Source organism: Malus domestica, chromosome 02, assembly GCF_042453785.1.
Source record: "Malus domestica chromosome 02, GDT2T_hap1".
NCBI classification, from domain to species: Eukaryota; Viridiplantae; Streptophyta; class Magnoliopsida; order Rosales; family Rosaceae; genus Malus; species Malus domestica.
Window position 1 is genome coordinate 1100279 of NC_091662.1, and position 26713 is coordinate 1126991.

Consider the following 26713-nt stretch of genomic DNA (forward strand, 5'->3'; position numbering starts at 1 on the left):
ACCCCAGATTTAATCACATTATGTCAATCACGGTCTAGTTGTATTCCTCTTCACTTGTAAGTGAGAGATGTTAGGTCCGATTCTCGTCAAAGACGAATTTAAATCATATTAATGCTAGCTCATTGTAGAACTTAGCACACTCCCACCAAACACCCACCCTCTCAGTCTCTCTCGTCTCGAAGCAATAGCGGCAAGCATGCAACTCTCTCAAACCAAAGAACAAAGCCTCCCTCCACCACACAAATACGGCCAGCCACCACCACACACAACCACAAGCCACCACGATCCGGCGATTCTCCATTTCCCTCTCTCAGACTATCTCTTTCTAGGAGTCGGCGTCTCTCTCGACGATTTCTACAACAACGGCGAGCTAAGAACTCTCCGTCTCGCATTTTGATTTTTCATCATTTACCGTCGCTTCTTATTCTCTGAAACGGAAGAGACCCCCGATGATTGAGATCCCGAACGTCATGCAAGAAATTAAAAGCGAGAAGCCCTGGTAATCCTCTTTATTTAGGGATTTGGGATTAATTTTTTATTTAGGATGCATGTTGAATTAGGGATTTATGATTTAGGGCTTTTGATTGGTGCTGCATTTGGATTTGGATTTCTGGATTAATTTTATGTGGATTTGGTTGATTTGGATTTCTGATATTGGATTTGGATTTGGGTTTGATTTGTTTATGAGGCAAATTCCTATTGAATTGAAATTCCGAACTGTACGACCGAATCCAGAAACTTGTTTGAGAACACCGAAATTTCGGTTCGGTTTTGATTTTCAGAATCCCATCCCGATAAAGATTGGTTGGAGATTCGACTGATCGGGATGGCGATTCGTACCACCACTAGTTTTGATCAGGTCTTGAAAGAAGTTTGATTATGGAGCATGCATATTCACTTTCTACTTGTGCAATCTGACTTTTAGAAGACGCATATACTTCAACACCTCTGCTTACATTAGTAAGCGAGGTGGACAACTCTAAGGCGTGCAGTGGTGAATTGCATATTGATTTACTGCTAAAACAAGGACAGGAAAATAAATAAAAATAGAAAAAACTAATAAATATATGCAATACCTAACAAAGCCTACTGGCATGCACGCAACACGCACGCACACATGAGACACACGTGTGTCACAGTGCGGAAACTCTAGCAGCCAGCTCATTAGACAATTTCCAACCCTTGGGCTAAAAGCCAATTTTTTAAGCCCAGAAAATTTAGTCTTTAGCTTAGAAACAGTTTTTCTGCTCTAATCCTTCTAGCCTAAAATTTTAGTCCAGGATTATTAAAGAATGAACTTAGGCTAATTTTTTTCTTAAATTAACCTTTAAAAAAAAATTATGTAGACTATCGTAAATTAATTTTATGAACATTTTAATATAAAAATATTTAAATTCCGATAAATATTGAAAAATCACTAAATTGATACATGAAACACTATGGAAGAATATGAAAATTATGATAAAGATGTATAAGCACAAAATACATAAAACACACAAGACACACAGAACACATGTGAAACACATACAAAACACATGTGAAGGACATACAAAACACATGATAGAGATGAAACACACACAAAACACATGTGAAACACATGACACACACGAAACACATACAAAATACATACAAAGCAAGCCTTCAACTTTCACCAATCGGTCAACTTTCACCAAACTTTTAACTTTCACGAATCATTCAACTTTCACCAATCTTTCAACTTTCATCAATCATCCTCTATATAAACACAGGTTGAATATCAGTTGATCGCACAATCTTTCAACCTTCAATCATCCTCTATATTCACCAATCTTTCAACTTTCAAAGTGTTTTTGTTTCCTAAAAATCCTCAATATCTCATCAATGAGTGATAGAAAAAGGCGTAGCAGGGCAATGCAGATGGCACAATACAAAGCAAGCCTTGACATTGAGGATACATAAATGATCAACGCAGAAGCTAAACTTGCAAACTTGCTTATACAATATGAGCATCATGCCAAATCTAGCTATCGTAGTTCTGTTACCGAGCGTTCATTTGTGCAGCATGATAGAGATGAGTGTCATGACCGAATGATGAAAGATTATTTCATCGAGTTGTTGGATTTAATTATTTTAGCCGTTGGATTCAAATTGGGGCCGTTAGATCTTTTTTAAGCCCAGAAAATTTGGCCTTTAGCCTAGAAATAGTTTTTCTACTCTAACCCTTCAGGCCTAAAATTTTAGTCCAAGATTATTGTAGGGGGATGTGGAGTGCTCGGCGGCGGGAACTTTGAGCCTCTTCATCCTCCCAATCGAAGGGTGAGGTGACAGCTTTGACAACAGAGGTGACCGACCTTAGGACTGAGCTAGCCTCGTATAATAGCCCGATGTCACTAATTGTATAGGCCCTCAGTCAGTCCCGCATTCGTCTCCTAGATATTCGTCCCCTATCAATGTGCTAGCCCCTCCAACTTGAGCATGCCCAGAACTCTGCCCCTTCGACCTCTGAGCCTGTCCTCAACCCCGACCCCTTCTTGCCCCAATCTTTCCATTCACATGTGAACAACGACCCTGTAGATTATTCCACATTTTTTTCTTAGTTGTTTAGTTCCTTACTTTTAAATTTTTTTCTTTGTGCATACATTTTATTTTTATTTTAATTATTTTGTTTTATTTTTATTTTATTATTTTATTATAAAATTAAACAAATATAATTTTTTTTTTTACGAATAATAGCTTCGTCGTGCATACTTTTTTGCACTAACTCACTTTCGTCGCACAAAGTTTTTAGACATGAATATTAGTCGTTCTAGGTTTGTATCCTGGTATTTTGTGTGACGAACATATTCGTTTCTAAAAATTTGGTGCAATGAATGAGGAATTGTCATGCTTTATTTTCCGCGACCAATGCTTTTGTTCATCGCGCAAAGTCTTTCTTCACGATCTTTGCGCGACTGATTCTGCATGACGAAGTTTTCATCGCACATACGTTTGTGCGACGCTATTAAACTTTACGCGACCAATTTATGTTCGTCGCACTAAATGTTAAACGTGGTAGTGATTAATTTTTACTTTAATTTGAGTCTCAACTCAATTCAAGTTCAACAAACTTTTAATAAAATGGGGCTTAAAATTTTAACTAGAATGAACGAGCCAAGGAGATCTCAAAACCCTAAATTACGAGTGGGTGGGAAGAATATTTGAGTGCTTGTAATTGTTGCTCCATATGATTCTACAGTAAGCAAGGCTCCTATCACACGTGTGATTAGTTTGCTTTTGTGTTCTTGATCGCTTATATATCATTTTGCTCTTATTGGTTTGAGGGAATAAAGGCTCAAACTTCCTGACATTTTCATGATACTTCAAGAAATCCATTGAAAACTGACTAAATTGTCTAACAAATGGGCAATTTGATTCTTACTGTTGGAGGAAAGATCAGCAGTTTTCAGTTATACTGCAGAAAGGAAGAATACAGGAGAATATATATGGAGGATGACTTTTGAGCGGCAACTGAAATTTAATTTTATTGCTTTCAATTTTTTATTACAACACTAGGCCAATCTTATTATTGGCTATTTTTTAATAACATTCAGACCTTTGGATAACAGCTATAACTCTTGGATAAGTTCCAAGAGACACAACTCTACATTACAGAAAGTGCATTACGTTTAACACTTACATCATTGACTAGTTGATCTAAGGTTGTTACATATATCCTCCTTAGGTTCCTGAGTAATCCTCTCTAGTTCCTGCTGAAATCTCTCCATGGCCGAGGATGGCAAACACATTGGTACCAATATTCCATCCTCTGTGTTGTTTTTGTGTTGAACGTAGAAGCTAATCAAATCCAAGGCCTTGACGGGTCCAGCAAATACCGGCTGTCCCCATCCAAAATTGACATCTCCAAAACCTACACGCGTATTATCAGAAACTATTAAATAACTTCCTGTCGATGAATATTGAGGTCGCCCTCTTAGTACCAAAAGATCTGCCACTGATCTTAAGTATTCTTCATTCATGGTAGCTTTAGCCTTCTTCACCAACTCCAAAGCATATCCCAGTGGATTTTTGCATAGAGGTTCAGCCTTCGAAATTGCAGCTGGAAATGCAAATGCATTGCCATAGTATCCCAAGGGAAGACGTACATTGTTGTGCTTTCCTCGTGCATTGACAATGCATGAAACTCGAACAGCCTCTTTTGGATTAATGTTAAGTGCAAGAGTGCGACATTTCCACAAACAAGCTGTGATCAAGTCAAATGTGGAGCAAGTGGAAATTAGGTGGGGTGGAATCTGTTTTCGAAGGACTCTCATCTCCTTGGCACCAAAGTAGAAAGATCGTTGAACCATGTTTGACTGGTTACTGGATGCGTATGAGCCATCAGAATGACCAATCACGTCTTCATATTCATGATGAGCACATGTAATTCTTGGTGGATCTCGAGCGAACAAGAGCTCTCTCTCCCACACTGGTAGAATAGATGGTGCATGTGCGCCTCTTGCCATCTCCGCGATGGCGGTCAGGAACAAGAGCAATCCAGCTGCATCACACATTGTGTGGTTTAGGCGCAATGCAAGTATGAAACCTCCACATGTAAGACAGGTCACCTGCATATTGCAAAAATTTTCTTGATCATCATATTCGTGCTAGTTAACAATTCTTTCGAAGAAAAGACCAAAAAAAAAAAAAAAAAACCATCTAAATTAGATGATCTAATTAGGAAACAAAAATTTCATAAAAATTAGGAATAAAATTCAAGGAAGATGGAGTCTCTTTGAAAGAGTCTCCTGCCTGTTGTAGTTACTTGAAAGAATCTTTAAATATAGAGGAATTTAGACAAAACGCTTATAGAAGGGAAAAATTTAGACAGAAGACAAAGAGGACGACATGACGACATGCAAAAAACCTAGAAGAAGAACGGCAAAGGAAAACCTACACAATAAAGGTGATGTGAGAGTGGTAGAAAACCTAGGACTAATTAGGCAGATACCATGTAGAAATATAATTTCCTCAATTCGGTGTGTATACAAATTTTACAATGTATAGGGTTAAACATAAGGATTGTAGAAGAAAAATTAGTTTCGAAAAATAATGAAAAGCGTCTCATAATCTTTTCTTTCCAAAACCACCTAATGACTTTCTTTAATTATAAGAACAAAGAGGCGTGGTAGTATCGTAGATAAGTTCAAGTTTGGGTGTGGTGGTGGTATGATAAATTTTTGTTTATGAAATGGGTTGCCAATTTTATGAAAAAGTTAAAAACAATTGCTGTGCCACCAAACTTCAACTTATTTACAATATTGTTAGTGCTTTCTTGTTTATATCCTTATTTGTCATTAAAAATATCATATGTTGTTGATTGCACTAATTTCTTACAAAAAATCTATGGGGTGTGTATGCGATCTTAACGCAAAAAACACTACTCGTACCCTTAACCTACTTCAATTTTTTTGTAAAGAATTAATGGCTATGACCAAATATGAATATGAAAAACTAAATAACATGTAATTGATAATTAATTGACTCACCTGAATCAGCAGCAAAGGACAATCAATAATTCCATCAGAGCCTGGAAAATTATATAAGAACTCCTCTAAAAGTGGACAAGGGGGTAGAATTTTGTCTCCTAGTTGCTCAAGTGTGACATCAGCAGAAGCCTCAACGAACAAGATACCTTCACCATTGCAATCGACCACGAGCTTTCTATTAGGCCCTTCCCTAAGCCTTCCAGCTAAGGGGTAGTAATACACTAATGCTCTACTTAAGGCTTCCCTAATTGCCTTAACGGGATTACGATTTTTATTAAGTGAAGGGTTGTCTTTGTAACACATTATGATTGGAATCTGAACTCTCAAGCTTTCTTGGTCGTCAATATCTGAGAGAAACTTTGTTTCTTGAGGCGTTGACTTTGCCGGAGTTATAAGTTCCGGTTGCAATCGTTTCACCTGAAGTACTGAGAATGACATCATTTCAGTAACGAGCTTAAGAACCAGCAAAAGATCAAAGGATTTGAAACTTTTATTTTGTGGTATGCATGCTAACTAGTTAGTGCTTAAGTACTTATATAGCGTTATGCAGATGCTCTAGGGTTCCCGAATCTTCCGTCCAAGTTTCCACCTGTTGTGAATGTGATTGTTTTCCTTTCCATTAAAAATGTTGTTAGAAAGAAACGTTTAAATCACGCAATCAACATGGACTGCAAAGAAAAACATCATGTTGAGAGGTATGTGCATGGGACAATTCACAGTTCTTACCACAGATTCGCACATATACATTAATACTGAATTTCATTTCAACATCAGAAAACTGAATACTAACAGGGATATGAGGACAGGTGTGACTTTTGTAAAACATCGATTAGACGTCTGCTATAAAGGCAAACATTGTTGGAAGCACGTAAAGTGTTGTTGGGGCTATAAAGGAAAACATTGTTGGGAGCACGTCAAGTGTTGGGCTATAAAGGAAAATATTGTTAGCATATTAGCACGGGAGAATATTGTTTCACATGGCGTGGAGCACGTCAAGTGTTGGGTTTCATACTTAAGATAATATGTTCTGATATCACAACGAAAGTTAAAGTTCTATCGCCATTTAGTATTGTAGTCTAGTGGTATTCCTCTTCACTTATAACTGAGAGATTTTAGGTTTAATTCTCGTCAAAGGCAAATTTGAACAACATTATTATTAGTCTATTGTGAGTCTAAACCCGTCATCTTTCTCTCAGTATAGATAATGTCGTTTGTTAAACAAAAACAAAAAAAGTAGTTGAGGTTCCATCATAAAACTAATTGACAATATGAAGAGTAACTTAATTACTTATATGCACATACAAAATCTTTTCCTTACCTAATATGAGATCTATACTCTCAACATTTCATTGTTAAGCAAATATGTAAAAAAACAAAATGGAACAAATAATTCGATCACTTGACAAAATAGAACTCATTGAAGAGTGAAGACAATATTATGTTTGTTAAAGATATGACTCACTGAAGACAATATTATATTTGTTAAAATGGAAATGGAGCTTCTGATTACACCCAACTTTTATCTCCTCAACCAACGAACTCTTTTTACTCTACAAGATTTTAAAAACTTAACATCTACTCTCCGTACTCACCGAATCTTCCAAAATTACCCCTTCCAAATCTTTCTCCATCTTACACGATATATCTTCTCATCCAACAACCTCCCCTTGAATATGGGGCTGCCGAACCCACTTTCCTCCATCAATATTCGGTTCTTCATCAAGCTATGCACACTCTTTTGAGAATTCAACTTAATTATAAGGAATATGAAACCAGCAACTCTTTGCAACTACTTGTGAATTATGTCTTTATTTTCGTTCATTTAAGTTGGTGGTTAGCCATCCAATTGTTCTTCCCCATCAATTTTTAGAAGAAACCAAACCAAACTAGACTCGAGTGTTCATATATTCATTGGAGTTGAATATAACAATACGTAAAATTCCATGACTAAGAAGTAAGAAGCCAAATTGTATCAAGACTTTGTAACAGCAGCATGAAGGTCAGGAGTCGACTTGGAGGAGAAGATCGCGAGTGGGTTCAGCTAGCACTGGTTAACCAAACCCCCGATTCCATGTTCATGGTTATCGGCTAATCCTCAACTCTTATGTTCGGTGCTTAACTTCCGAACATTGAGCTTGTTGTCAAATTTTGTGTTTAGCATGTTCAAATCCATGATTCAATCTAGTTGTATTTTATTTAAGAAAATATAAACAAACCCAAGAGGATTTCAGAGAAAAGTGATAGCATAGGGCAGAACATTGCAGCTCAAACGTCACTTACATACTTCAATGATTTAGGGTTTTGGTCACGATACCACCTTACATCTCATTTAAATTAGCTAGTTTACAAAAGCCTTCAAAACCCCAGTTGTTCTAAGCTAATCTAAACCACCAAAGCAAACCTATCTCAGCCCTACACTTGTAATTTTGGACTGAGTCAACATATTTGGCCGTTACAAATTTAGAAAAAACTAAGCCATTACTTTTGTTTAATACAAAAAATTGGAAGCTAGAAATCAATTTAGGCACCAACACTCTCCTGCAAATTGCTTTTAGTTTTGACACCAAGAAAATCCCTGAGGTATACAAAACTCTCTTTTAGCGTACCCTTAGTAAATATATCAACAGTTTGATCTTCATATTTGCAATAGAGTAATTCAATCAAATTATCTGACGTACAAAGGATCTCTAATAAAGTGATGATTCCTCTTGACATGTTTTGTTTTTTTAGTGAATCAGAGGATATCTGGTTATAGCAATTACAAAGGTGTTGTTGAATTTTAGTGATATAGCATCTACTTTGAAAAGGTAGCTGGGTCGAGGAACCCAAACCCAATAGATAAATAATCTCAACTAAAATTCCAAACGATGATTCAATTACGGTTTCAATCATACTACGTAACAGTGAAGAACAAAATGAAATAGAGAAAAAAGAACAAAAAACTCACGATATAATTTATGGGCACACAACCGATTAAAGAACCATTGAGAAATAAGTACTTTTACAAGTGTTGACCCTAAAAACTGCCAAGCCTACGTGGCGCGTAGGCCGAGTAACTAATAAGCTAACTACGTCATTCGGTTGTTTGCAGGTGTGCCAACTCGTCGACCGAGGCGTAAAATTTATTGATGTTGCGTTGAGTGCGCTGCTGACTTCTGAATCTCGCGACTGCGGCCGAGGAATGAACACTCTCGGCCTTCGAGTTCTAGAGCCTGAAGACAAGGCTGCTAGTTCTGCGAAGTTCAATATCAAATTCGGCTTTCAATGTGCCGAATGTAATAATTTGTAACACCCCACTTCGCCGAAAAGGCTAATGATATAACCTTTACCAATAAAGATTCAAAAATCCTTCTCGACCGAGACTGGGATAGATAACCAGTCGGCCCCGTCACAATGTTGTTTATCCAAACTGAAGGTGCTTCACGGTCGACTGATTCTACGGCAACAGTGCTGTTTATCCAAACTAAAGATATTCGCCGGTTGCTTTCATAGTGCTGTTTATCCAAACTAAAGATGTGTTGGCGAAAAAGAAAATAAAAAATCTCAAGATGTTTGAGAGGTTTCGCGTAGAGCGAGGGTTTGCGCAGGGCAGTTTGTGTGTTAAGTTGGAGATCCCTCTTCCGTTGCCATTGCATCTGTATTTATAGGACTGATGTACTTGTTTGGCACGGCCTGATTCTCTAGTAGAGTCCTATTTCAAATTCCCATGTATCTGACGTGACTTGATCTTTAAAGGATTTGATCTTTGGTGACGTGGCTTTACCACTTGCTTTCCTCCAACCATCTTCACGACACCAACCCAAGAAATATGCATTAAAAACCTAGCCTACCTCATCATCACAACACCAAAAAGACCTACGTTCCTAGGCTTGCTTTAAATGAATATTAAATTCATTTTATCTCATAATTTCATCCCATCCATGCATCATGACTTTTCACACCTCTTCTACCATGCATGCATCTCACCAAACCATCTTGATCGATTCTGAACTACGTGCATAACAACATTTATCACCCACTTTTAAATGGATAATAACAATAAAATACTCTGATAGAACTGCGCTACATTGTTCTGTAAGAATCACTTTTTCAAAATCAACGAGCTTCTTTTTCTTTAAGCAAACATCCTTAAAAAACTTGGCATAAGATGGAATGTTCTTGATTGCATCAATTAATAGAAGATTAATTTGAACTTTAGCTAAAGTCTTCATAAAATCTGTCAATTGTTGATCTTTAACTTTCGACTTCAACCTTTCTGGATAAGGCATAGGAGGCACATAAACATGTTCTGCAGTTTTTGTGGTAGCTTTTGCAGTATTTTCGGATTTATCTTGTGGCTACCCAGAATCTGTTGAAATTACAGAATCTGCAAAAATTGCAAATTTAGTTTGGCGCTGTTCTGCTGCCCGCGAATTTCCAGCAGAATTTTCATATCTATTGTCATAACTTTTGCCAGACAGTAAGGTCCGTACAACATTGCATTCTTCTCGTCCTCTTAGATTAGGTACTGTTTGATTAGGAAATGTACCCGGTGCTTTTTCTGAAACCTGCAATGCAATTTGCTCAATTTGTTTTTCCATATTTTTCATTGATGCATGCAGATTTTAGATTTCTTGACTGGTAGTATTAGCTAATTTTTCAATTGCGATCTCCCAAGTAGCCTTAGGTGTAGCAGGTTGATGTACCTGCTGTTGAAATTGAGGCCTAGAGTGCTGATCTTTGTCCCACTTTAAATTAGGATGATCTCTCCAACCTGGGTTGTAGAAATTTGAATACGGGTCGTATCGGGGACGTTGAAAATTATTAAATGAATTAACCTGCTCCGCTGTAAACTCCGAATAAACATCTTTATGTGGACAGCTCAAAAAATCATGATTTGTCATGCTGCAAATGCTGCAGGCAGCTTGTAAAGGCTGCTGTACAACAACATGTGAACCCGAAATTCTTTGTAATAAAATGTCAAATTTTGCATCAAATCTTTCAAGCTTTTTCTCCATTATTACAATTTGTGCCGACACATATGGAGAACCGTTAGACATCTTAAAAACAAACCTAGATTGTTGCTGCTCAACTGTCCACTGTTGTGTATCTACTGCCATTTTTTCAAATAATAAACAAGCTTCTTATGCAGTTTTATCTTTGTACGAACCCCCGCATGAAGCGTTGACAAGAGTTTTTGTAGTCATATTTAACCCTTTGAAAAATATATGCATTTGATGAGTACTGTTAATACTGGAATGTGGACATTTTCAAATCAACTCTTTGAACCGCTCCCACGCATCATGAAACTCTTCATTTGGTTTTTGGGCAAAAGATAAACTCTTGATTTCTCATGTCAAGAGTCTTTGAAGCTGGATAATACTTGTTCAAAAATTTTTCACTAAGTTGGGCCAAAGTACTAATGCTTGCAGATGGGAGTGTGAGGAGCCATGTCCTTGCTTGATCTCTTAGAGTGTATGGAAACAAACGGAGCTTAATAGATTCGACTGAAGATCCTCTCACCAAAATATTTTTGCATCCCATTAAAAATTATGCAATATGCATGTTTGGATCGTGATAACCCATGAAATGTAGGTAGAATATTCAACATGTGCTGCTTTATTTCGAATGTAGACCCTTCCTCCATTGCCGGATAAGTAATGCAACTTGGTATGTTAGTGGTATGAGCTGTTAAAGACTCACCCAAAGGCTGACCCGCCTCTAGAATAACCAACGTCATTTTTTCTTTACTGTGCAGATCCTCAGAAATTAAACATTGCTGAAAAGTCCCCTGTAGAGAAAGGAACCCACTGCAAATTTTTCCCCCTACGTCTCCTTAAAGTTTGCTCGAGTTCTAGATCAAAAGGAAGCAATTTCTGTACTATTGAACGGCTACTTACCATGCACATATTTTCTTTGTAATCTGCACTGTGTAATCTGAGAAAAATAAAATAAAAACGAAAATTAATTTTTTGTTTTTATATGTATAAACAGCAATAACTAACTGGAAATCTGATTAGAAGGAATTATTTTAAATAATCTCCGGCAACGGCACCATTTTCTTTATAGGGATTTTACTACTCATGTGAACGGGATAAAAACTCCTATAAAATACTTGCAAGAATTACAAGGTTATTGTAGTATAAACAGATCCTGTAAGGTCGTTCTCTACGGGGATTATTAAATAATTCGAAACAAACCAAATTCCAATTAACTATTGCAAAGTAGAAATTGAGATGATTGATTTTATAACTTACTTAAACTAAAAACGAATTTAATTAATTAAAATAAAACAATCTGCAATATTAAAACTGGAGGAAAAAGAAAACAGTTTTGGAGAAATCATATTAAGAAAGCACTAGGGTCCACCATTACCTAGCAATCCTATGAACTTTTACCAATTACTTATGATCTACACATGCCACTTTGAAGGTTAGATTTTCCTAATTTATATTCTATTTGGAACATCCAACATAGAACGTATATCTAACATCAAACCCATCCGGATGTTCGGATCAAATCTGAACATGAAAGACTTATTATGCTTTATGAAAATCCTTTGAAAAACCATGCAACCCTTAAGACGTGGTGTTCATCATAAGTGAAATTACAATTATTAATCACAAGAAGCCAGCGTCAATTTCAGGGAACCTTCCGACCAAAATTGCATCAAATTATTTTTCTAAAGATCCTAATGGTGATCAGGCATTAAGACAATTAGATAGTTTTTATCCCGGTGATTAACAATTCAAAGTATACATGCAATCAATCATAAGCAATTAAATAAAAATCACATATTCATGCTAAGGCTCATGGCTTCGCCCTAGCAATAGGAATTAGTTACGCATATTCATAATTGAAATCATAGAAAATATTACTAAAAAAAGGATTGAAAACACCTTTGAAAGAAAATTTCCAAGAACCTTAGCCATTCTCTCTGTCTCCAAAGTTGCATAAAAGAAAGCGTAGTAAAAAAACTGTAGACGGCCAAGCAATATATTTGCTAAGCCCCCACACAAACCCTAAAAATGGGTCCTTTATTCCCACTAGGGAACTAATAATAATAATAAAATAAAATACGAAACATAACCCTAAATTAAATGGTAAAATTCGCCTAAAATCTAAACAGCCACGTTTTGGACCCATAAGCTGCTCCAAAACTGGCCCAATATAGCTGGATTTAATGTTTGGAATATTCTGAACACTTCTTCAGAAGGCCACGAACCCATCCGAGGTCATCTTGGGCTCCAAAAACGCAATTTAAGCCCAGAAACATCATTTTCCAACACCGCACATCACTCCTTTATTTTATCGCCAGAAAATAACCGCTTGGTGGAAAAATCCCAAATTTTGAGAAAATCAAGCTAAGTGACTCACAAACGTCCTCCAACTGGAATTACTCCAAAATTTGTCCATTTGGTCCTGTTTTGCTCCAGAGGAAGTCGAAAGTCCTATATTGAAAATACAATTGAAAGCATCAAAATTCTTCCAAAATATTAACCAAAATATACTAAGAATATGGTAAAATATATAATATAAAATCTACTCATCAACTGTCATCCATGATTGATTTATTGTGGGCAAACAAATAGAAATTTGGAATCTAGTGAAGTGATAGCCGACACGACTTCGTCAGCTCTGCTTCCAAAAGCACGGAAGTCTAGGGAGCCTAGTGAAGTGCTTCCAAATGCACGGAATCTAGTGAAGTGCTTTTGGAAGCACTTGACTAGATTCCAAATTTCTATTTGTTTGCCCACAAGAAATTAGTCATGGATGACAGTCAGTCGTATTCGTGGAACAATGTTCTTACACAAGAGCAATCTCATGCAATGCCCTACAACATCAATGCCCTACAACATCAATGCCAACATAAATGTTTGGGTGGTCCAACGCGGGTGTGACAGTAAAGTTCCGATGCAAGTGCACCCGACAGCTACAGTGGATATGTTGAAGGCTATAATTTCAGAACACCAGAGACACTTGGATTTCAACCTTCCATCATGTATCTTCTAGAACCTGTTCCATGAACAGAAAAGCACTGGATTGTTGTTCCAACTCAGTAATGTAAACTCTAATGAAAATTTATGTCTACAAAAACTTAAACTTCGATTGGAAGTGCTGCAAATGTTCTTAGTGAAACGTTTTTGTGAACAAATATTTAGTAAAAATGCAAGTGAAAGTGCTTTTAGAATACAAAAATATTTTCTCTAAAAGTACTTTTAATCGATTTAAAACACTTTCAAACAAGTTCAGAAATGTTCATGTTTGTTGTATCTCTAAACTATCCTAATACAATTGTAGGCAATTGCAGCACAGCTAGAATGCCATATTTTCTTCCGCGTAAGTGTTACTATTCCCCTTTTGTGATTAGTTGGTTTTATTAATTGTATGTTTGTTTGTTAGGTTTTTCACCTTCATGTAAGGAGACAGATTTTTCAATGCGTTTGGAACACTACTTGTTATAGAAGTGTTGTATACAATTAGTTGGATATTTGAAAAAAAATCCAACACTTGTGTTAATGACATTTATACACGAGCCGTATTTTTGAAGTACTAAAAATTTTCTCGTAAGTGGGGAATGATGAAATTAATAAATTTTATTTTGCTCGTAAATGAACAGGAAGATTATATCATTGCTTTAGGTCCATTGCGTTGGTTGAAATTAGTGAAGAAAATTGCGGGAGATTGCATTCTTCACAAAGTGCGTCCGACTTGCATTATCAACACGTTGATACGGGACGCTCGAGTGATGCAGAGTTTTAAGCATTTGCATTATGAAGGATTTCATATGTATATCATTGTGAAACCCTAATACCAATTCACATCTTTTGCTTGATATTAACCAATATTGGCATGCCTAACATAACAAATAACTCATTTAAAAGAGTCGGATGCCTCCCTACGGTGTTCAAAGGCATTTTAAAATGGCAAGAGCTACAAATACTCACAAGGCGATTTGCGTGAGCCAAAATAGTTTTGGCACACCCGGAGATTCTTTGTGTTACATACCAAAATACATGCACTATAATTCAAACCTGATAAAAAAAAATGTTCCTATTTTAATACCACGAGAGTCGTCAAAAGAAAAAAATTTAACCAGTGCATAAGAAATTGAAAGGGTACAGGGGAAGCAACTATATCTCCTCAATGCCTACAGCCTACCATGATACTCAAGATTCCTAGATTCAAATTCCAGCGAAAGTCTTCTTGCCAGTGCCGGAAGATCCGGTAGGAGTCAACTTCAAGACGTTGAACCTCTTAGTCTTGGACAGCGGCCCGAACATTGGTAGAGAACAAAAGAAAATAAACAAAATGAGCACTAGCGCATGCCAAATTACATATATAAAGATGTAGTTAGTGTTGTGTTTGGCTCATACATTTGTGATTAATTATGAGTCATGTGTTGACAACAATTGAAGACCATGTGAATGCTACAAGGAAATGGCAGCAACCATGACTTTGTGTTTGCTTGCATGCAATTGTGCATGTTTTCTCTTCTATGCATTAAATAACAAATGGAGAAAAGTTGTACTTTATAGACTAGGTATAGACTTTGGTGCATGCTAGGTAGGCTAGGTAATAATTATGTCATGTGAATTTAAGACTTTTTGGTCTTGGTTGTTGGCATAGTTGCTAGTGCATGCCTATAACTAGATGCAATATTGTGCATTTAGTAATGCTTAGAAAGTGGGAAGGTAAGCATCATAGAAGCATCCAAGGGGGAGAGCATCCGGCTCTCCTATGGGAAAGGTTGAACATGGGTTGAGAGAAAATCAAGAGAGCTAGAGTGAAAAGTATTATAGTGAAAGAACTTTTGGGGTAGAGTGAGGCTCTTGGAAAAATTCTATGAGTGGGTGTGCAAGGGATTCGGGATTGAGTTATGTTGATTTAACTCATGTGTACTTGTACTGTTATTCTCATAGTGAAGAGCAATATCTCTACGGGGACGTAGGCATGTTTTTGCCGAACCTCATAAATTTCTCAGTGTCTTTATTTCTTGTATTTTATTTTGTTCAATTGAGTGTGATTTGGTGAGGTTGTAATCTGAATCTTGTTTCCGCACTGACGAACGGGCCAAGGCACAACAATTGGTATTAGAGCATCGTTGGACGCTTGGTTCGTTGGAGGTCCAGATTTGTTGTTCACCATGGAATTTTCAGTTGAGCAGTTTAATGAGAGTGGCTGTTTTACTCTTGGCAGATGAGAGTAATGAAGCCCGAAGAAAAGAAAGACATGTTCAGGGATGTTTGGATCAACTGCGAAAGTTGATGTTGAGGAAGAAAACAAAGGCCTCTTTTTTCTTACCTCACTTTCAGATTCGTACGACAACCTTGTGAAACTTTACTGCATGGAAAGATACAGTAAGTTTGGAGCAGGTGCAAGCTTCTTTGGTGTGGAATGATACACAAAGGAGACCATGGATGATGGTGGGCACGAGACTGCTTAAGCTATTCAAGGTTGGAATCGTGGAAAAAAATTGGAAAGAGGATCTGAGAGAAACAACAGGTTTAGATCCGGTTCCGGAAGCAAGGGTCCACAGTGCTATAGGTGCTAGGCCGGGTTGTAGCAAGTTTGTAGTGGAAGACTTCGAGTATGCCCTCTAGGTACTCAGAAGCAACACTTTTCGTGGTGATGTATAGTCTCAAGTGTTGCAGGGGTTTTGCAGCAAGTGGAGCTATGGGATTCACAAGTGATGAGATGGTCCTGAAGGAGGAGAAGTGTGGGGAATTTTGTCTGGCTCGATGGGTTGTTGTTGGAAACGGGCGCGCTAACGAGTTTCTAGGTTGTAGACAATGAAGAGGAGAAAAACCTGTTGGAGGAGACGAGGATGTGTCGAGATCCTGTCTGAAGCTAAATGGTGATTTTTAGCTTGCAGCAGCTGCACATGCATTGGCAGTGACTGAATCGAAACAGGACCAACGAGGTTGATTCAGGGTGTGTATGCTGGTATGTAAGGCCAATAGGCTTTGGTGATGGGTGCAAGGGTTTTTGCATGGTGTATTCGCCAAGGTGGAGATTGTTGTGTTTGGCTCATACATTTGTGAGTAATTATGAGTCATGTGTTGAGAACAATTGAAGACCATGTGAATGCTACAAGGAAATGGCAGCAACCGTGACTTTGTGTTTGCTTGCATGCAATTGTGCATGCTTTGTCTTCTATGCATTAAATAACAAATGGAGAAACGTTGTACTTTATAGACTAGGTATAGACTTTGGAAAAGTTGTACTTTATAGACTAGGTATAGACTTCGGTGCATGCTAGGTAGGCTAGGTAATAATTATGTCATGTGAATTTAAGACTTTTTGGTCTTGGTTGTTGGCATAGTTGCTAATGCATGCCTATAACTAGATGCAATATTTGTGCATTTAGTAATGCTTAGAAAGTGGGAAGGTAAGCATCATAGAAGCATCCAAGGGGGAGAGCATCCGGCTCTCCCATGGGAAAGGTTGAACATGGGTTGAGAGAAAATCAAGAGAGCTAGAGTGAAAAGTATTCTAGTAAAAGAATTTTTGGAGTAGAGTGAGGCTCTTGGGAAAATTCTATGAATGGGTGTGCAAGAGATTCGGGATTGAGTTATGTTGATTTAACTCATGTGTACTTGTACTGTTATTCTCATAGTGAAGAGCAATATCTTTACAGGGACGTAGGCATGTTTTTGCCGAACCTCGTAAATTTCTCAGTGTCTTTATTTCTTGTATTTTATTCTGTTCAACTGAGTGTGATTTGGTGATGTTGTAATTTGAATCTCGTTTTCGCACTGACAAACGGGCCAAGGCACAACAGTTAGAAACGAACGGAGGTAAATCACCTGCACTGGCCGATGGTAACATGGTCTCCTTCCTTCACACGGAAACATGGAGATACATGAGCCGGATGTTGGAATGTCTCTTTTCATATCGTAAGTAAGCGGCATGAAAGAAAAAGATTTCAGAAGAGCAAAGAGGATGGTACTTGTTAATTCTCCAAAATGACTACAGATACAATAGAAAGTGAAAAAAATGATCGCGAACGTCATACCTCCGATATTTCTTGATATAATGTAGATAATTCCTTCGAACGATGATTGTTTTATTCATCTTAGCACTATGGCAAGTGCCAGCCAAGATGCGGCCCCTGGTAGAAACATTTCCAGTGAAAGAGCATTTCTTGTCAATGTAAGTCCCTGTAAGATACAATAAGCACGGGTAGCTATCGTATCAGCAAATTAATAGAACACTGCGCATACCCGATACTGAGACAAGAAATGAAGAGTACAACCATGCTCAATTTGGAGTAGAACTATGAACCGAACTTTGGAAATCCCAAAAAACATAAGCATTTCAAGTGATTGATTTGAAATTCGAGTTATTTCACGGAACAACACTCATATTGAGATCATAATGGTACCTAAACTTTCTGTTAGAACTTAGAAGTCAACCCGCCACAATAGTCTTTGTCTGCTTAATTCTTCTGATTCAAAGGTAGTCGTGTATACGCTAATCAACCACATTGCTGCATACCCTGAAGACTTCACAAATGCAAATCATCCATAAAATGGGCAAATGCTAATGCAACATTACTCAGACACCGTGTTCTAATCAATCCGGTTACAACTAATCAATCATACTAAAACGCTTCAAATTCATTCATTGCATAACTTGAACTACTATACATATACAAGATAGTAAGATACATAAGTAGAAGGAAGAGAGAGAGAGAGAAGGGTGGGAGGGGGGCCTTCAATGGCATCCCTGGGGGTCTTGAAACCGAGCCCAACGCTCTTCCAGAACCGGTTGCCGCCCTTTCCGGGTCTCTTCTCTTTCCCAGATTTCTTCGAGCTGGTTAATAAATTCGATTACAGTGGAACAAAAATAAAAATAAAATTATAAATAAAGCCCAAATGCAAATGCATAATAAAGCAAAACAAATTTAAAGCAAACAAATCTTAATCCCAACAAGAAAATTGAAATTTATTTGATTAACCGGTTACCTGATGAACACTTTGGGCTGCTTCAGAAACGCCTAGTCAGTCTGCAACCAAAAATGTCAAAAATATCAAATAGAACGACTGCTTGAAAGATATAAACGACGACATTTTGGACACGGTAACAACTAGCAGGTATAGCAGAAAAGAACCGACCTGTTCCGCCATGATTGATATCTCGAGAGGAGTCCAGGTGTTAGCACAGGAGGCGATTCAACGTTCCACAAAACCCTACCCCTCTCACGTTGGCGCGCCGCACGCGTGTTTGTATTAGCATATAACTTTAAAAAAAGGCGCGAATTGAGTGAGTTCGGGCCGGGATATTTTGGGCCGACTCCCACTCTGCCAGCCTTTGTTTCCGTTTCTTTTTTTCGACAAAAGAATTTCAAGTTTATTTTTATTACGAGCATATTACTAATCTAAGCTATATTTAACAGTTACTTGTTTGAAAAAAAACATATTCACTTGATCAATTTACTACTTGTGGGAGATTTTGTCAAATATCGTAGTACCGTTTATGCATACAATTAATCGTATGTTCACGACAGATGATGAGTGGGACCAAGTAGTCAGGTGTAAAATTCTTATCCGTTAGCCCGTCAAGTTGGACAAAGATCCTCTCCGAATCTCACTATCCAAAGTCCAAGGACCAGACAATCCGAACCATTCAAATTAAATTTGACAGTCCTCATAAACTTATTCCATCAGCTTGGGTCACAAAAATCAAGTACTTCGATCTCTCTAGCACACAAACCAAGGGCCCATATTTCGTGGTCCTTACCTTAGCCTACGAACACTAAGGTCCAGAAAGGATCCAAATTCCGTCAGGTTAGTCCAAATGGTGAGGAATGGAAATTAACAAAGCATCTATCTGCCTTCTGTGGATCAAAACTCCATTGAAAACTAGGCATTAATTAGCAAAGACGAAATTCTGTTTCATGAATTTTATGTAACACTATGATATGACATCCGACCAAAAACTATATCTCAATACTATCTCCACAACTCGAAAGAAATTTTTCCACCGTCACGCATGAAGTGAAAATAAGAAGCAATCTGTGTTGAAAAAAAAAAAACCATACTTAATGATTGTGCTAAAAAAAATCGGCAGGAGTCAACTTCAAGACGTTGAACCTCTTAGTCTTGGGCAGCGGCCTGAACATTGGTAGAGAACAAAAGAAAATAAACAAAATGAGCACTAGCGCATGCCAAATTACATACATAAACATGTAGTTAAAAACGAGCTAAGGTAAATCACCTGCACTGGCCGATGGTAACATGATCTCCTTCCTTCACACGGAAGCATGGAGATACGTGAGCCGGATGTTGGAATGTCTCTTTTCATATCTTAAGTAAGCGGCATGAAAGAAAAAGATTTCAGAAGAGCAAAGAGGATGGTACTTGTTAATTCTCCAAAATGACTACAGATACAATAGAAAGTGAAAAAAAATGATCGCGAACGTCATACCTCTGATATTTCTTGATATAATGTAGATAATTCCTTCGAACGATGATTGTTTTATTCATCTTAGCACTATGGCAAGTGCCAGCCAAGATGCGGCCCCTATAGAAACATTTCCAATGAAAGGGCATTTCTTATCAACGTAAGTCCCTGTAAGATGCAAAAAGCACATGTAGCCATCGTATCAGCAAATACAACACGGCACGTACCCAATACTGAGATAAGAAATAAACAGTACAACTTGGCTCAATTGGAGTAGATCTACGAACCGAACATTGGAAATCCCAAAAAACATAAGCATTTCAAGTGATTGATTTGAAATTCGAGTTATTTCACAGACTAACACTCATATATTGCGCCTCTCATTGGTCCAGATTGCTAATGGTTCTCGTTCTCCTTATCTCCATTAGCCAATTAAGTACTATCTTGATCCAGCTGCTTAGGGAACTGTTTGGATATAAGAAGGGCCATCGGATTGTGTTAAGGGAAACTGAGGGGTTCAGATTAGAAGTAGATCAAGAGAAATAAAATTAACCATGAAAATGATGGTGTGTTTTCATAGAAAAGATAGAGTTGCTGGAATTCTTTCTAACTCAAATACAAAGCAAATGGAAAAGTTACAGAAATACAATGCATCTATACTAACTCAAATACAATGCAAACGGAAAAGTTACAGAAATCGAATCGACTCGATCAAGAAGGGCCAATCTCTCGTACAAAAATGTATAAGAAAAAAAAACCAACTTTGATACAATACAGACAAGACTCTCAGAAATATTGAATTGACTCAAAATTCGACATACATGGTGAAAATAACTACATAATTACATCCAATGTGTATAAAAATATCAATCTTTCAATTGAGCATTATAATTTGAGACCAAAATCAAGGGCACGAACTGCAATTCAGTGAAGGGTCAAATTGAACACAATCAGCAAAAACTCAACTTAGATTCTGAAATTCACAGTCAAATCAACACAAATTCCCACCCAAGGTTCTTCACCAACCGGCATTTCTTTCAAACTTCATAGTCAAATCAACACAAATCAACTTACTAATCGACGTGGGAATGACACCGGTAAGATTATTACTGCAAAGGAAAAGCTCTTCAAGTGAAGCTAAATTCCCTATCTCCTCAGGCATTTCACCAAACACATAATTCTCACAGAGGTAAAGCTTTCTAAGGTTGGTCATTTTGCAGAAAGTGGTCAACATTTCTCCATGAAACCTATTTGTGCACAAGTCGAGAATCTCGAGATAATGACAATTTGCCAAACCCTTAATGAAAGGACCAGAGAAGAAGTTCTTGGACACATTGAATTCAGTTAAGGAAGGAAGATTACAAATGCTTGGAGACAAAGTGCCAGACAAATTAAGTCCATTGAGATTTATAGAAGTTACCTTGAAATCAAAACAACGAACTCCAGTCCAATTGCAAGGATTTGAATATGCTGAATTCTAGGACACACACACCCAAAATCAGCATACCCATATGGAAGGACACACCCACACACACAGAGTACATACATACATACAGACACATACAATCATAGACTATATACATATCAATTATTAGATGAAATTCAACGATGGCAGAACAAATATTAGATGAAATTCAACAAATCCACTCCAATAAAGGCTCTGAGAACTAGCAGATGAAATTTATATCAAATTCACTTTATGACAAATATTAGAAATCAGGATGTGTCAATCATAAGAAGAACAATAGTGAGAACGCATAAAAGTTGAAATTTGAAAACCCCAAATTTTAATATCAATTTGAACCTAAAAATCAAAACCCTAATTTATTTTCAATTGCTCAGATCACTTATTGAAAAGTTTTCAAACCAAAACAATGAAGTCGTTCATAGCCCAGTAATAATTTACCAGACAAAATCGAAGTCGTTCACAATCAACAAAAGAAAATCGTCAGATTCGAAATTTACCTAACGAGGAGCAGAGGAGGACGAGCAGGACGCAGAGGAGGGCGAGCAGGACGAGGGTGAAGGAGTAGGACGTCTTCTCTCGCAGACAATCGCGAATCTCTCTCTCGCTGGATGGGCTTTAGCAGTACCGTGAAATTTGGGGGTCCTCACTAAGAACTCTTAGCGAAGGAGTATGTCTGAGCGAGTCCGGGTTTATCCCACTAAACTCAGTCCCTCTACCTACCAAACATGGGACTACACTAAATACTTAATCCAGTCTAGTCTAGTCCCTCTTAGTGAGGCCAAACAAACACCCCTCAATTTCTTTGAGGTAGTGCGCAGTCGAACAACATGCAGCCTTGCCCCCACATTTCAAGGAAATATCTTTTTATTTTTGTCTAAGGAAATATCATATCAATTGGGTAATTTCATGGGTGGAGAAGCTGTTGAGTATATAGGTGCAACAGCCTGCATGCAAATGAATAGGATGAAGTTGTTGCCACTATAGGTTGTAAAAGAGTTAAGGATACTGAGGAAGGTTGTAAAAGACTTAAAGACTTTCGAAGTCGTGACCTGAAAGCCTACTGGCATGTACGGAACACGCAATTACACACGAGACACACCAGGGCCAACATGACGGCTTGTACTTGAAGCCGGATCAGTTCCTACACAGAGAGTTGGCAGTATGAAAACAATGTCAATGACGTTAACAGTTGAATCAAAGATCTAGAAGAGAAATAAGGTTTGCCACTAATGGTAACCAATCTTACGAAACAACCCAGGAACCCAAACAATCAGACAGTTTGCCATCAATGTGTCCATAACTTAAAACGTGTTAACAAATGTAGAATTGTAGAATACTGTAAGGTTGTGAATGACAATGAATGATGTATTGGATTACTTATGTTGTAGGCCACTTGTTTATTGAGTTGTTAACAACTTAAGTAATCTGATAGTCATAATGAAATAAGGATTATGGAGTCTTATCCTTTGCAATTGACCTAAAGAAATCTGATGGATTTCACTACAAAGATATAGTATCATGGTGGGACTTAAACACTTAAGTGATAGGGTTTGACTTTCACAACCAAAAATAGGTTGGCTGTGATTAAACCCTAATGATATAAATACTATGGTGAAGTCCCTGCTTCCATACGCTTAATCTCTTAGATACGTTAAACCCTATTCATATAGCAGAGAGATATTATTAAAGTACTGGAAGTAAAAGACAACCTAGAAATCTGCAATGTCTTCTGTATTCCACAGATAAGTTTAATATAATTAGTTAATCTCTATTTTATATTGATTTGATTTATTCGTGATCATAATGTCTTATTGTTGTGATTTCAGAATATGTCTTACAATATCAGAGCCGCACAACAAGCTTAGGGTCCGATATAAAGGTATAAGCAAATTTGTTTATTGAAGATGATTAACATACTAAGAAAATGTTGGTTGGATGCCTTCTACTATTCCATCTCACGAAAAAAAAATTTGATGCTTCCGCAATTTTGTGTTGGTATGCAATGATCTTTCGTGGTTAATAATATATGGATTGGTCTGGGTGGTGACTATGAATACTGCTGCCCTTAAGTAGTTTTCATGAAATTTAATTATTTATTTTTCTTGTTGGCACTCATTTAATTATTAAGAGTGGGTATGTTTTGGTTCGACTAATTGCGCTCTTGTGATATGATTCTGTGGAGTTTTTCTTGCTTCCGCGTTTTTTTTTATTTTTTTATTTTTTTATTTTTTATTCTTGTATGTATATGTTAACCTTGTATTGCCGAGAAGATCGTGTCATCTATGTTGTGATTTTTCTAATTATATGAATCAAGTATCTTTAAATAAATTATTTATTACGTTTACCTGGGCATCAAGATAAACTGAAATTTGGTATACAACTCTAACTAGGTTTGTTGTATGCGACTTATGGACTCCTATTTGATAATTATGAATTATTAATTAATAAATATATATATCAAGGTCACTATTGTTTTCGGTGAACGATGACCTAATTTTATCTTGGGTAATATTTCGATTTATTATATAATTTTCTGATTATTAATTTAGTTGATAAATATTACCCGTTCCTATTTGATTATTAAAAGAAAAGAAAAAAAAAGGTTAAAACATGGGAACAGTAAATGGTTTTTCCCTCGCGTGAGGGTTGCTGTTCATCAATGCCCAGCTTACACCAACCTCCTTCAATCACTGTAATGCTCGAATTGAAGCTTGAAATTTCGGGGTATTCCCGCGAAGGTATGAAACTGCTTTTCATAAATTATTGCAATTTGGTTGAATTGAAATTAAGCTTTTGGTTCCAACTGAATTGATTTTGTGATATTATAATTGAGAAGTTGAAAACTATCCTGTTGTTTTGAAGCAAATACAGTGTTTTCATTTGGGATTAATTCAATTTTGCAGTTTTCGACTCTTATCCTTATAGCGCATATGCAAATGAATAAGTAAGTTTTGGTTCTTGGTTATTTCTCTATGAAGTGATAGTCGCTTCTATTATTGCAATGAATATTACTTTTAGTATTCTCTAAAATTGGTTGTCCGTTTCAATAATGACATAGAGATGAGGAGAAAAATTAGTAGTTGATGTTGAATCCTCAACTCTTGTAATTATAAATCATTGACTAATGCTTGATCAGTGGGAGCGTTTAAGAGGTATGTGCGTTTATGAGATTTTAGTAAAGTTATGAAAACAAGACTAGCTATGTTCATGCAATTTAGCATACCTTGCAATTTGTTCTATTTTAGTTTCTGTTTTTGATAGATTTTTCATAACTCCAAATTTTATGAAATTTGGTCATGTCATAATATCAAATGGATTGTAGACGTTGATATTTTTTCACGTTTTTTTGGACCAGAAATAGATTTATGGTAATTTTTTTAAGTGTGATACCATATTGCTGGAATTCTGCAGACTTCTGTAGAATAGTCTGCTAGTGATATTATTTTGACATATCTATGTGACTCATAAATTCATGAAATATTAGTATGATATACATTCAAATATTTATTTCAGGTCTGAAAATTTTCACGCACATTGGTTTGAAAATGACTTATTGCTGAATTTTTAACCTCGGGACTACATTGCAGAATTTACACAGCTTCTGCAGCACATTCTATTTCAATTTTATTTCAAGCCCACTTTTAAGAATGAAAACATTATGGAATTTTAGGGGACAATAAATTTATATGTCTACTTCATTTCTGAAAATTTTCATGCACATTGGAGGAAGATTGAAGTTTTGGTGAATTATTTAGTCTCGGGTATGTTTTGCAGAGTTTCTGTTGTTTCAGCATCACAACATATTTCGAATTTGTTATTAGTACACTTGTAAAATCTCAAAAATTATGAAATTTTGGGAAATAACAGTTTTTTATGTTTACGTTATGTCTGAAAATTCTGATGAATATTGGATGAACAATGAATATTTGGTGAATTTATAATCTCAGGTATGTACTGAACATTTTCTGCTGTTTCTGCAGCACCTCTCTTTTCAAATTCATTTTTGGCTCGCTTATACGATTTTAAAAATTATGAAATTTTGCAAAATAGTAGTCATATATGTCTAGTTCATACTTGAAAAGTTTCATGACAATCTAAAGAGAATTGAGTTTTTAGTGAATTTGCAAACTAAAGTAGTACTGCTGAATTTTGGTACTTCAAAACTAGCTTTGTTATGTGATATTGTTTCACTGATTTGTGCACATCTATTGGTACCAACTATTATACAAGTTTATGGTTCCAATATGTCCTTATTTTATGCAAATTATCAATGCTAATGAATTTTATAGACAACACTGATTAAATTTTGATTTAAAGATGTATTGGTTTGTTTTGCTTAAACCAATGTTTTGTTTGGTCATCAATTCTGATTATGATGATAATTGTCTTTTGAGAGAAACTTGGAAAGTGGCATCAGTTTACCAATTGATCATTTTGGTCCCTATCGAATAATTGAATAACCATGTTTCCTCTTTCGAGAACTCTATTGTTCAATGTCAACAATGACATACTTTTGTGTCTAATTGAATCTTTTGAGAATCATTGAATATCCAACAAAACGGTTATTTAATACTGTTCTAAAGAATTATTTTGAAAAATCAGAATTCTGCTAATTTATATGGTGAATACTTTTGTCCCAATGGGAATTTCAGGAAATCACTCACCAATTATAAATTAGTATTATAGCAAACATTAAAGTACTTCTAACATATTTTCATCTGGCCAAAGTTGTTGAAGCTATATGTATGTTGTGTATTTTATGTTTTGGCTAGCTATGCAGGTATTTTCTTTGCATGATTAGTTTCTGCCCAAAGGTGTAACAATCATGCAATTTGGAGTTGGTTCGATCATCCACAACTCGACTACTTCCATGATGAATCTTTCAGAATCGAGAATGAGTAGGTAAATTTGCCAATCTTTTTCCTTAATTTTCTGTTAGTTCTAAATTGGATTAAAATTGAAAAATTGATGTTGTTGAGATATCTATATGTTTACTTTAATCGACTTTGTTTTAGAATTAAAACATAAATTTTAAGTTTGGATTCTCTTATTAGGTTTCATTTTAATTTATGACCTAATCTTTAACACATATGTGTCTTCTCTTGACACACCCCGACCCGGAATGTCCACTTGGACTCCAAATCGAGTTGTGCTGGCCGACACCTGAAGGGCCAACATGATGTAGCCTTGCCCCCACATTTCAAGGAAATATCTTTTTATTTTTGTCTAAGGAAATATCATATCAATTGGGTAATTTCATAGGTGGAGAAGCTGTTGAGTATATAGGTGCAACAGCCTGCATGCAAATGAATAGGATGAAGTTGTTGCCACTTGTTGACCCTAGAAACTACCA

The 26713-nt window shown here is 36.6% G+C and overlaps 1 protein-coding gene, 1 non-coding gene and 1 pseudogene across 2 annotated transcripts; 1 reads left to right on the top strand and 2 right to left on the bottom strand.

Moving 5' to 3' along the window:
• Positions 1-3473: 3473 nt before the first annotated feature.
• On the bottom strand, positions 3474-5969 carry LOC103406706 (methanol O-anthraniloyltransferase-like). The gene is made up of 2 exons (NM_001328746.1): positions 5505-5969; positions 3474-4583 (listed from the first exon to the last, which is right to left on the bottom strand). The coding sequence occupies exons 1-2, from the start codon at positions 5943-5945 to the stop codon at positions 3657-3659; spliced, it is 1368 nt and encodes a 455-aa protein (NP_001315675.1). The 5' UTR covers positions 5946-5969; the 3' UTR covers positions 3474-3656.
• Positions 5970-10735: 4766 nt separating this feature from the next.
• On the top strand, positions 10736-10841 carry LOC114823807 (small nucleolar RNA R71). Its single transcript, XR_003771754.1, has one exon. It is a non-coding gene; the product is annotated as a small nucleolar RNA R71 (small nucleolar RNA).
• Positions 10842-14613: 3772 nt separating this feature from the next.
• LOC114823741 (small ribosomal subunit protein uS17-like) lies at positions 14614-18616 on the bottom strand (annotated as a pseudogene).
• Between the last annotated feature and the right edge of the window lie 8097 nt (positions 18617-26713).